Source organism: Podarcis cretensis, assembly GCF_951804945.1.
Source record: "Podarcis cretensis genome assembly, chromosome: 1".
NCBI lineage: Eukaryota > Metazoa > Chordata > Lepidosauria > Squamata > Lacertidae > Podarcis > Podarcis cretensis.
Window position 1 is genome coordinate 120,319,471 of NC_137170.1, and position 13,080 is coordinate 120,332,550.

A 13,080-nucleotide genomic window follows, 5' to 3' on the forward strand; every position below is an offset into this window, starting at 1 on the left:
AGCCTCCAAGGAACACAAACGACTTTATTTTCAAAACCGGTATCCCGTTTCTTAAAGACTTACATTGGTAAATAGGAAAATCTGTCTTCATTTCCTTCTTTTGTGCAAAATCTGTAATGAAGCTTCAAATTGCTGTGGCAAATATTGTCTTCTCCACAACCTTCTTTCAGGAACTGCACCTACAATGAACGCAAGTTTAGATTTGAAACAGCATTGAATTTAAAGAATAACGGCCACACAGGAAGCAGAGGAGGTATAGTCATCTTGTGCCACAAGTCACTTTTTTGGTCTTTTTCCGCACGACACTTAAATTCAATCAACCCAAATAGTGCTGTGTCAAATTTCTACACCCAAATATTTATGAGGTGCAGAACTGGCTTTCAAGGAATTTGAAAAGCCTGACAACGTACCTATTATTGCTCATGTGCGTATATACCGTATTGGCCTGAATATAAACCTCACTTTTATTTCAAATTCCGACTGTGAAAAGTGCGGCTTATATTTGCGACCTTACAGTATGCAGCCAGGAGCGCGGGGCAAACAGCGCCAGGAGCGCAGCAAAGTGGCGCCCGCCCCGTGCGCAGTTTCCCGTCCTCTCTCCGCAAGGCTGGGAAGGGAGAGAGCGAAGAACTTTGGGGGGGCCTGGCCTGCACATGTGGCGTCATGCATGCATCAGGAGGTCCAACGGGGCCCACTGCAGATGTGGAATATTGAGGGGGCCTGGTCCCTCAATTTTCAAGAATTCTGGGGGAGCCTCGGCCCCCTGTGAATTTTGGATTAACAGACAGCGCACAACAACAAGCATGCAGACGTTACAAATGCAGATTTCTGAATTGTTACTCAGACAAACCTTTCCTTCTTTCTATGTGTTTCTGAGACATGGTGCAAAATGAACTAATCAGGCTAGAACAGATTTCGAGATTAGAAAGGGAAGGGGGGAAAAACTTACTTCCGCATTAACTGTACTTGGTTCATTGGAATTTAGAATGGGAAGAAGTTCTGGGAGCGACCGTCCTTGTCTTCTCCTAGACTGAGAGCTGGACTCGGAGCCATTTATTGCGACGCCAACTGTTATAGGAATTGGACGCAGTTTATCTTTGATATTTTCCTAAGAGATACATACATTTGAATTATTACCACACAGAATAACCCCCTGCTGGGTTTGGCAGCAAATATTCTGGCTTCAAACTTACTCTACGTTCAGCTTGCACGAAGGCCCCAGCCTGAACAATTCCATCACTGTGGCAACATCTCGGTTTCCAACATTGGCACATTAGTTCAACCGGCTAGGACCATCCCACAAATACTTAACCTAAAAGTAACTACTCGCATTGCCAAACTATTTATGTATGTGACAGCAGCAGCTAGGATATTATATGCGCAGAAATGAAAAGAAGAAGAGGTTCCAATGAAGGAGGAGTGGCTTTTGAAAGTAAAGGACTATGCATTCAAAATGATGAAATTTTTATAGAGGAATGGAGGCCTTTAGTGGACTATTTTTAAAAAAATATTAAAGTCAAATGAAATGGTGGGCAAATTCCTTGCTTGTAACACCAAAGGACGCAAGCAAGGAATTTGTTCCTAGGGTGCTTACATACATGCATAATGTTTTGATATTCCTATAACACCATTCTCGAAAGACCTACATTGGCTCCCAGTACGTTTCCGAGCACAATTCAAAGTGTTGGTGCTGACCTTTGAAGCCCTAAACGGCCTTGGCCCAGTATACCTGAAGGAGTCTCTCTACCTCCATTGTTCTGCCCGGACACTGAGATCCAGCGCCGAGGGCCTTCTGGTGGTTCTCTCGCTGCGAGAAGCCAAGTTACAGGGAACCAGGCAGAGGGACTTATCGGTAGTGGCACCCGCCCTGTGGAATGCCCTCCCACCAGATGTCAAAGAGAAAAATAACTACCAAACTTTTAGAAGACATCTGAAGGCAGCCCTGTTTTAGGGAAGCTTTTAATGTTTTAAAGGTTATTGTATTTTAGTGTTTTGTTGGAAGCTGCCCAGAGTGGCTGGGGAAACCCAGCCAGGTGGGTGGGGTATAAATAATAAATTATTATTATTATTATTATTATATTATGCAAACTCCTTCTGCCTGAACTAAAGAAACAAACATGAAATTGTTATTCCGTGCAATGATTAGAACATGCAAACTCACAGAGCTCGCAATAGCTGGCATACATGTTGTTCACCTGTATGTTCACAACAACTCTGTGTGGTAGGCTAAGGCTGATGGAGACGGACTTGTCAAAGGTCGCCCAATGGGCTTCATGGCTGTGTGGGAACGTGGCCACAGGTTTTCCCAAGCCAGCTTTCTAATCATGGCATCACAACGGATCTCATATGTGACCCACAAGCCGGAGGCCACCTCAAGTTCACCTGAAAGCGTATTGTTGGCAAAACTAGACCTGAATGGGGCAGCATTAAAAACAGAAGCCTCTGCGCTTCTCATACCTGCAATACGAGTTTTTTTGTCACACACTCTTCTTTCTTCTGTCCTTGGAGAGTCACACTCCCAGTCAGCTGATCGGAGAGTCGCTCAAGAGACTGCCCTCTAGAAGAGAGTCGATCGGAAAACTGCACTCTGGATGGCCAGCCCGATCGCCTCCTCTCATTTTCTACTTCAATTGTATAGTTCAGAACTGGGAAGTGGGGGAGGGGGTTGGAGTGGAAAGAAAAAGAACCCTCAGAAATAGTATAAGGGAAGACAAGCTGTACCATGTTTAATTCACTGCTCTTTGTTTAAATGGTACTAGAAATCAACGCAGTTCAGCCTTCCTAACCCAGCGCACTCTACATATTGCTGGACTACAAATCCCACCATCCCTGCCTTAGGGGGCTTATGGGATTTGTAGTCCATAACACATGGGGAGGGGCACCAGGTTGGGAAAGGCTGGTATACTATCTTACAGATGTTGTACATTAGCCCATTTTCCCCCCTGCCTTGCCCTGGAAGGCAACAAGCTTTATTTTATTTTTATTTTTTTAGATTTTTTTTATAAGCATATAAAACACATACATATTCATTTAGTACACATACGTAACACACTACCTTATTTTCATAAGATAAAATGTACCTACATTACTCTATATAATACCTCCCTGTACTGTACATATCAACATACCTACACACCTAGGAAGGCAACAAGTTTTAAGACCTGGTCACCTTGCAAGATGTGCCACTGAGCTGGCTTTGTAAGGACACAAGTGTCGAACTTCAGGCATATTTGCATGAAAACGTGAAGCTAAAACAATGCAGAACAGGGGATCGCAAAAAATAATAATAATTGGGGTCCATGGACACATTTGCAAATGGGTCAAATTGTTGTGGGAGCTACACTTAACAATATGCAAGTATCGTTATATCATACCAACTTACTTAGTTTGGGGTTGAAGTCACTGGAACTAGCTGTATATTCAAAGCACGCTTCAATGTTCACGCTGGAAGAATTCAAGAGCACAGAAATAAACTTCAAAGAGTTCAGCACTGGAGACATTTCACCAAAAGCTGCTGGAATCTCGAGAGTAAATGCATTGCTTCAATGCCCACCCTCTATAGTCAAGTACTTGGTGCCATAAACACATATTCTGTCATCTTGAGGCCTGGTATTTGCATTGCCCCAAGAAGGAAAAGGGAAAGAGACTGCTATGGTCAAGCCCTTGAAATCCTTGCTGCTCCTCTGCCTCTTCACTGCCACTACCCCATCAGCTCTAAGCAAGTGATCAGTAGAGCTGGGCGATATATACGCCATACCAGTTAAAAGACAACTGAAGGCAGCCCAGTTTAGGGAAGTTTTTAATGTCTGATGCTGTATTGTTTTTAATATTCAGTTGGAAGCCGCCCAGTGGCTGGGGAAACCTAGCCAGATGGGCGGTGTATAAATAATAAATTATTATTATTATTATTATTAATTGTTTGAAACCGGTATGGCGTTCAGATCACAATACCGGTTTCAGACAATTTTAGCTGGCAATTACCAGCTCATCCACTCATCCATCTAAGCGATGGGCGGGGTTTGTCCCGGCCCAGAATTCCCGAGCCTGGGTAACACCCCACCTTGCTTGCTGGACTGTCGCTCCGCCCCCTCCCCGGCTAGCCAATCGGATGCAGGCTGGGGGGCGGCGTGAGGGCCAGGTAAGGGCAGGCTCTAGCCAACCTTCTCCTAGTCGGTATATTGATAAATCGTCTGAAACTGGTATGGCGTTCAGATCGCGCTACCGGTTTCAAACAATCTGAGCTGGCAATACGTGGCGCCAGCTCAAGTTGCAGGCGGAGCCGAAGAAGGTTCTGGGGGAGCACCTTCTTGGGCTCTGCCTGCCTGCGTCTTTAAGGACGCCCCCTGACCCTCCGGCTTGCGTGAGCCTGAGTGGTATTCGCACTTGCTCAGATGGGGGACAGGATGCTTCCTGCCCCCCAGCTGAGCAGTTTAATGAAGCCCTGATGTCCCTCCAGCTTGCTCAGTAGGGCTGGGTGATGTATCTTAGCTGTTTCTTCTACCTGTAAGGTGGTGGGGATAGGAAGACGCAGCTGCGATACATTCCAGACATCATGATGTATCAGCGTACAGTGGGACCTCATTGTTACGTACTGTCCTCCTTGCGAACGCTGCAGGTTACGAGCTCCGCTAACCAGGAAGCAGATGCCTCTTGTTGCGAACTTTGCCCCGGGATGTGAGCGGAAGTCGCGTGCCGGCTGCACGGCAACAGCAGGAGGCACCATTAGCAAAAGCTGGCCTCATGTTATGAGCAGTTTCGGGTTACAAACGGACCTCCAGAACAGATTAAGCTCGTAACCAGAGGAACCACCGTTTTGCGGTATATAGCTGCTGATATACCACGGTGTTGAAAACCGGATGTCACCCAACCCTAGTGATCAGGGACAAGAGCAATGAGAAGAAGTGCTTTCTTGGTGTTCTGGGCAACGGTAGGGGCTGGTTCCAAAGAGAAAAGGCAATGGTGACTGTAGCAAAAATGGTGACTCGTGGAGCAGGCGCACTGAGGACACCTTGCCCAAGGGTCTTCAAAAACCTGACAGCGTGGTCTCCACCATAAAAGGTTTGTAGGGCTCTAGCCTTGAGCTCCAAGGAGGAGAAGCTAGCTGAGACCAGGTCTGCCATGCTGGTGGTTCAAAGCCCATAGAATCAGAGGCTGGTGGTTCAGAGCTCACAGAACTTGAGGGTTGGACCCTTCAGAGCTGAGCCAGGACCCTCACGGTCCCCTAAGCATGGCTGGCCAGAAGAATTGGGTGCCTTCCATACTACAACCCTTGCCCAACGGCACAGGGAAGAAGTGTGCCTGTTGAGCGGCCACAGAAAGGCAAAGCAACATTCCCCTTCAGGCCAGGTCTTTAAGAACTGCAGCCTTCAGGCTAGGAGAGTAGATATTGGTAAAGACGGCGAGGAGGAAGAGACCCATGAGGCCCTACTGCCTCAATAAGTGAGAGGGATGGGTTGGAACAACAATCCCTTGCTTCCAACATTACCAAGGCAACATGGCAAGAAGAGGCATTGTTGTAGCTCTTAAACAATACAGGAGTAACATCAACAATCCAACCTAACAGGTAACAGTATATTTGCAGGCTGGCATAGTCACCTCCCATGCAGTGCATCATATTGTGGAAATTCTCGTGCATATGAAACACACGGATGTTTGCCAAAACATTGAAACAAATATTAGGAGTTCAACGGCTTACCAAATCCCGCTGGGGACTTCACAGTTCTTTTTCTTTAGGTCTATTCTGCCGGGGTCTATCTTAATAGTTTTCTTAACGTTCACCACAGGCCGCGATCTTGTATGTCAGGAGGGAAGAGGAGGTTGGGGAAGAAACTTGTTATTTCAGTGAATGGCACTTGAGGAAGGAATTCTTAGGCTAATAAACAGGGAAAGCCCCATTGGGCTTTCCATTTTCATGCTGTAGTAGGGAGAGGCTCTGACAGAGTGGCCTAGTTCTTTGCAGTGTGTTAGCACCGAAAGCACAAGAGGGTTTAGAGTAAAACATTTCATCAAAATATGTTGCACATCTGATAAACAAAGGCTGGGTGACTGCATTTAGAATAAAACTGACTTCTCTTCCTCAGTCCTAGTCTGTCTGTCGTTCTTTCTGTCTGTCTCTGTTTTTATGCACAATTATTCCCACAACAGTGGCAACTTAGGCCTGAATGACATTCTCCTGTGTCTGGACTGTTCTACTTCAGGCAGCAGCAGCGGTGTAGCGTGGGGTGGGGGCCAAAGGGGCGGTTTCCCCATGCTCAAAACTGTTAGGGGCGCAAAATTTCAACACTCATTGATGCGTCAACACAGCTGCACAGTTCCACCACTGGGCTCCATTGAAAACAGCTTCTATGTGCGAACCAGGAAGTGACTTCTCCAGACAATGGAACTGCTCTTATTTTCTTATCACTGCAGCTGCGATCTCTTGGGTGACATGGATGTCACTGGGCAGTTGAATGCACACACATCTGTTTCCCTCCCACCATGGAGCCCCGGGCACTGGCAACCCACGCTACACCACTGGGCAACAGATTGAGTCACATGACTGGCTTTGCCCTCCACACTGGAAAGCAATTCCCTGAACACTGACAGATTGATTGTGGGGGGCGGGAGGATTCTAGGCCCCCAACAGTCTGAAATGGTATAGTCCAAGACACATTTACTATATCATCATTCCTCTGTCTGAGAGAATTATGCCCAAGTGACTGTGCTCTTGTTCAAGGACTCACTCATTTTAATATTTATGAAAGTTTGGGGCCTCGCCGTTCTTAAAAGATGAAAAGTACACTGTGGAAACTCATGCCAACTGTTAAGTCTTGTCTCCTCAAAAATGTTTTGGCTCAGTGGCACATTTGAAAATCTAAGAAACTGTTGTTTTTGTTGTTTTGTTGTTTAGTTGTCATGACCCCATGGAAGAAACTGTTAGGGCACCACAAAATACCCACTTCACAGAAGAAAACTGGTGATGCTCAGACTCCCCCGCCTCCTCCAAATAAACAAAAAACCTGTGCAGGAAACCTTCCAAACAAACAATGCCCCAAACCCTCAGTTATTTTTTAAGGGTGACAAAGGAGGTGTCTGAGAACAACCAAGGTGTGACAGGTGCCACATTAAGGACCCCAGAGTTAAATCAAGGTTAAATCAAGAAGGCGCTACACACCTGTAAACAGCTACAGAATCTGAAAGAGATCCAACAGCAATATCAGGATAGGAGTTTTTGTCAAGGTCCATGTTTCCGGTGATAGAATAACCAAAGGATGAGACTCCGTTTGCCCCACCATCCAGAATCTGAAACAGTGCGAAAAAATGGAAATTGTTATGCTGTATTTTGCTACTTGACTGCCATCCATAAACACTGTTGTCTTTGTTGTTTTTCAGTGTATTGGATTGGGAATATTTTCTGATATGTTCATGTCCCTGCATACAATCCTCATGTATCTAAAGACGAAGGGTGGTTTAAAAACATTTAAATAATAAATGCATGTATTTAGCAGCTTTATCTGGTGTGGGGAAACCTTTGGCCCTTGAGATGTTGCTAAACTACAACGTCCCTAATCACTGAACAGGATTGCTATGGCTGATGGGGCTTGGAGGGTCAAACAACTTGGAAGGTCAAAGATTCGCTCTGCAATTAGTAGAACGTCACCTTAGGAAAAAGGCAGAGAGTAAATCAGACATAGAAAAGGGTCATAAAAAGGGGAGCACAGCTAAAGGAAGTCAGAATGGAGCCGCAATGGGGTACACACTATGGAAGAGGGTGCTGTCAAATGTCACAGAATCATAGGCTACCGTATTGGCCAGAATATAACCCGCACCAGCAAATAAGCTGCACCTTAAAAATTGGGGGGGGGGGGAGACAATAGCCGAATATAAGCCGCTCCCTTAAAATTGGGTTACAGGCTGAAAATCGCTGCGGTTGGTAGAATTACAACTCCAAGCCAATTTAAGCCTTTGATCTTGCAAGCCCGCAAAACTTACCGTAGAATCGCTGAAATCGCAAATCGCTATTCAATTGGCTGCAATTCCACAGGCACTGACTCCCATAAACGACAAATGAACAGTCTCAAGCTCGCAAATCGGCAATAAAATTTTTTTTTGTTCTATTTTACCGTATGTCTGTTTCAGCGGCGATATCGTATAAAAGCCCATTTTTGTAAGGTTGCGAATTTAAGCCGCATTTTTAACTTTTCACGGTTGAAATTTGGGGAAAAAGTGAGGCTTATATTCAGACCAATACGGTATCAATGGAAATTAGGTGAGCACTTCCCACTGAAAAGAACTAGCCAAGCATCTATCTCATCAACACCCATCTCCAGAACCATAAGTCATTATAAGAATTATTGATTAATGCAGTTAAAAGAGTCCATTGACAAGCCATCGGGACACATAGTCAATTTCCCCCCCAAGATTTCCTGTCTGCATAAAGCTTATAAATAAAAACAGAAAAATCAATGGCAATTAAAACAATAAAAGAATATCACGTCTGCATTTATTAGGAGGCAGGCCATCCTCCACACATGCAAAAAAATAATAATACAAATAATAATAATAATACAAATCTGAAGGAAGAGCTGAATTCTGCAACAACAGGATAAAGGCTTTTATCTTATTTTCTACAGAAGGCAAAAGACTTAGCAAGCAGCATCTCTTAAGAGGAATAGCTTGAGGAAACGTAGGACAAAACCGTTCCACTCAGAGAGCTACAATTTCCAGCGTGCTTTAACAATCAACCCCTCTTTCCAGGAAACTCCGGAATTGAAGCTCTATTAGGGGAATAGGGATCCCAGTTTGAAAGCACGTCAAAGTACAAGTAGATAAATAGGTACCACTCTGGTGGGAAGGTAAACGGTGTTTCCATGCGCTGCTCTGGTTCGCCAGAAGCGGCTTAGTCATGCTGGCCACATGACCCAGAAGCTGTACGTCTGCTCCCTCGGCCAATAAAGCGAGATGAGCGCCGCAACCCCAGAGTTGGCCACGACTGGACCTAATGGTCAGGGGTCCCTTTACCTTTTAACAACACTCAATGCCCTTATAACGAACTACAGTTCCTAGGATGCATTGGTGGAAAGCACGACTGTTTAAAGTGGTATGATATTGCTTTAAATGTATAGTACAGATGGGGTCTTACATGACAAGATATTAGGCAGAGAAGAGAGTGGTGTGCAAAGTCTAAGGAGAGAGAAGCAGGTGGCAGAGAACTATAAGTGGGCAGCTGCTTGGGAGAAGCTTAGGAAACAAGCGAAATAAATATTTCACTTCCACTGGAAGGAGAAGCGAACGTCACTAGCTAGTACCTGTGCTGGTTTTGTGTTTATTCCGTCCTTGGAGCCATGATAAATATACACCTTGCCAGAGTCGTCATATGGAGCCCCTACAGCAATATCTGTTGTATATAAAAAAAGAGAAGGACAACAACAGTCAAACTGAACATGCAGGTTTTCAAAGCTACATGGATTGCTCAAATAAGGCAGGGCCCATGGAGTTTGTCCAGGCCCGAGAATCAGAAATTAGACGCATTTGGCAGCTGGCGCAGGCCCAATGGCGACCACGTGGAGATCTCTGGATGCCAGGCAGGCGACTGGGGAAAACAAAATGTTCACTTAGAGAAGGATCTGAAACATTTTCTTCCTTGGAGCTTGAATTTGTTTTATTCTGGATTGTTTTATTTGACATTGTCATGTTGTTGTAAACCGCTTTGAGATGTGTTCTTTAAAATATAAAGCGGTATAGAGATGGAATGAATGATGACAACTTCCTTTAGTAGTGTTTTCCTTTGAAATGTTCATGTGGTTTTTGTTGTTGTTAATTTTGCTGTGTTAAATGTGCTTTTGTAGTCGAACCTCCTTTGTAATATTTCATCTTGAAATATTTAGTTTCCCGTTAATCATGTTGCTTTGAATGTATACATTCTATTTGACTTTCTCCAGAAAGCAGGTTATTGGGGTTTTGTTTTGTTTTTTGCTTTATTATGTCTTTTATGTCCTCATTTTGTCTTTTTTATCTTGTGATCTACCCTGCAATCTTCAGATGAAGGGCGGTATACAAATTTAATAAATAATAATAATATTCTGGATTGTTTTATATGATGTTTTGATGTAGGTTGCAAACCACCTTGAAATATTGTTCTTAAAAATATAATGTGGTATAGAAATGAAATTCATCATCATCATCAAAGAGCAGGCCAATCGTTTTCCGGCTTACCTTCAAAGCCATCTTGGTTAATGTCACCAATATTTTCGACTGCGATTCCAAACATGGAGTCTGCTGGTCCTGTGAGCCGAACTGGTTTGACTCCTTCCCACTTGCCTTGCTGGTTAATGTAAATGTACACAGCACCGCCAATTTCTCCTTCCCTGTCAAAGTACTGTGGCGCTCCAACAACAATATCTTGCCAACTGAGAAAACAACAAGTTCATTGTGTTTAAGGCAACTGTGAGAAGCAGGTGATAAAAGTGACCTCAGAAAGACAACATGTTCAGCAGAGTGCACAATTCAACACAAGGCTTCCAAATAATACAGCTGCTCAGAGAGATCTCTTGAATTCAGTTTTAAGAAGTTCAGTGATAAACGGCTAGATTTCCAGCCCCCTGGCCATTTCTACAGTACTTTGCTGTCTTTTTTTACGGTGTTTTATTCTCACTGAACTCACGACCATCTTGCCAAGTTGGTCATTGCTCGTCCAGTTTTTGCATGTATGGAACTTGGGCTGCATTCCTATGATCACTCACCTGGGAGTAAGCCTCTTTTAACTCATGGGACTTACTTCTGAGTAAACATGCACAAGATTGTACCGCTCCTAAGAGTGACTCAAGTCAAAGTTCATGATCGGGATTTCCCAAACCCAAGTTCTGTTTAATCCTCTGGGCCACAGTAGAAGGGGTTATGGTTTGTTTGTTTATTTAAACCAGGCATGGCCAAACAGCCCTCCAGCTGTTTTGGGACTACAACTCCCATCATCCCTAGCTAACAGGACCAGTGGTCAGGATGATGGGAATTGTAGTCCCAAAACAGCTGGAGGGCCAAGTCTGGCCATGCCTGGTTTAAACAATACAATAACCATTAAACACTTATCCAGCAGTACAGCTAATGGTGATTGTTTTATCCATTGTCTCTAGACTTACACTTACTATGGTTTGTTTAGGTCATGGATAAGGAACCTGTGGCTCTCCAAATGTTGCTGGATCATCCCTGAAGGAGCGTCTCCACCCCCATCGTTCAGCCCGGACACCAAGTTCCAGCGCCGAGGCCTTCTGGCGGTTCCCTCACTGCGAGAAGCCAAGTTACAGGGAACCAGGCAGAGGGCCTTCTCGGTAGTGGCACCCGCCCTGTGGAACACCCTCCCATCAGATGTCAACGAAATAAACAACTATCTGATTTTTAGAAGACATCTGATGGCAACCCTGTTTAGTGAAGTTTTTAATGTCTGATGTTTTATCGTATTTTTAATATTCTGTTGGGAGCCACCCAGAGTGGCTGGGGAAACCCAGCCAGATGGGTGGGGTATAAATAAATAAATAAATAAATAATATTATTATTATTAATAATAATAATCATTGGCCCTGTTCACTGGGGCTGACGAGCTGAAATCCAGCAACAACTGGAGGTCCTCAGGTTCACCTTCCCTGGTCTATATTCCCTGAGATACTTCTTTTAAATATCCATTTTGCTGAATGTTTTACAGTGAGTAAGCTTACTTACTCAAACCACTTAAAATGGAGGGTCAGAGGAGCAGGAAGTGTGAAAACATTCAACGGTCCACCAGTTACGTTTTATGAAAACGGGCAGGTTGCTTTTCTTAAAATCAATGGTGCATTTACAGTTTTCTGAGTTTGCCATAACCTAATGAGGAAGAGCCTCATTTCTCCCCATAGCTGTCAACTTTTCCCTTTTCTTGCGAGGAATCCTAAGGGAATTTCCCTTCAAAAAGGGAAACGTTGACAGCTATGTTTCTCCCACTTTGCAAAAAAAGAAAGATACGATCACACTTCCCTATGGTACTAGAAGAAAGAGGAGCCAGAGGGCAGGCTTACCCATCACTGTTGAGGTCTACAACGGCCACATCATAGCCAAAAGAGGAGGCCAGCCCCTCGCCTTCAAATGTGTGCTCGGGAGACAATGCCCGTTGAATGACAGTGTCTTTTTTCAAAAGGACAACCGCTCCACTGTGGTTTGCTCTCGGAGCTCCAGACACGAAAGTGAGCTCATTCTGCGAAGTGATGCCTTTTCCAGAGTCCAGAGAAAAACCTACCGCACAACATAAAACAGACGAACAGTTGAAGGTGTGGTGCTATTGTAGGGCAAAGCCTCTGTGATTGTTGCTATGTTAAAGGGGTGACTGGAAGCACAGGGTCAATGAAAACTCACCTAACAGGGTCTACACATGTACATTAAAAGTTTAAACCTGTCCTCTCCCAGCAGACACTGAAGCAGACTCAAAGCAGCACATACAGTGGTACCTCGGTTGTCAAACGTAATCCGTTCTAGAAGACAGTTTGACTTCCGAAATGTTCAGCAACCGAGGCGCAAAGGGCGGTCTGCAAAGTCAGTGGAGAAAATTGGGGGGGAAACGCAGCGGAAGCCGTTCAAATTCTGAGGAGCGTTCGAAAACAGAAGTGTTTACTTCCGGGGTTTCGGCGTTTGAAAACCAAAAGGTTCGGCTTCTGAGTCGCTCGAAAACCGAGGTACCACTGTATACAGTGCCGATTTCAGAGAGCCACGTTCACAGCAATTTCGTTGTGCTTTCTTCAGACTTTGTAATAAATAAAAATCTATTCAAGTGTTCACTTGCTTTAACAGAGCGCTCCCATGATGTTAAAGGAATGTTAAGACCTCATGAAAAATGTATCATGCTTATGGCGCGATTCCCCCAGGTACTGATGCTGAACTTCTGCATTCAGCTCACACAGGTACAGTAAACAATTTGAGCACTCCCTCTTTGGTGCGGCCACCTTCATCTTATTGGCTTCCCTATATCCACGTTTTGGTGGAGCAGTCATTGAGGTCCACAGGTTCTCCATCCATGACATGCAGGCCCTTAGCCAAGCCAGCACCCCGAAAGCTCGAGTCCTGAGGATTCTTTTTCGCCCA

The 13,080-nt window shown here is 44.6% G+C and overlaps 1 protein-coding gene across 2 annotated transcripts in view; it reads right to left on the reverse strand.

Moving 5' to 3' along the window:
- Positions 1-13,080, reverse strand: part of ITGA6 (integrin subunit alpha 6) — a 65,854-nt gene that overhangs the window by 18,497 nt on the left and 34,277 nt on the right. For both annotated transcript variants that reach the window (XM_079976735.1, XM_079976736.1), the window contains exons 6-14: positions 12,024-12,237; positions 10,195-10,388; positions 9,288-9,376; positions 7,154-7,281; positions 5,696-5,791; positions 3,383-3,444; positions 2,458-2,645; positions 950-1,108; positions 64-179 (exon numbers count right to left, since the gene is read on the reverse strand). In XM_079976735.1, the coding sequence (XP_079832861.1) occupies positions 64-179; positions 950-1,108; positions 2,458-2,645; positions 3,383-3,444; positions 5,696-5,791; positions 7,154-7,281; positions 9,288-9,376; positions 10,195-10,388; positions 12,024-12,237 (1,246 nt within the window). The remainder of the gene's footprint in view (positions 1-63; positions 180-949; positions 1,109-2,457; positions 2,646-3,382; positions 3,445-5,695; positions 5,792-7,153; positions 7,282-9,287; positions 9,377-10,194; positions 10,389-12,023; positions 12,238-13,080) is intronic.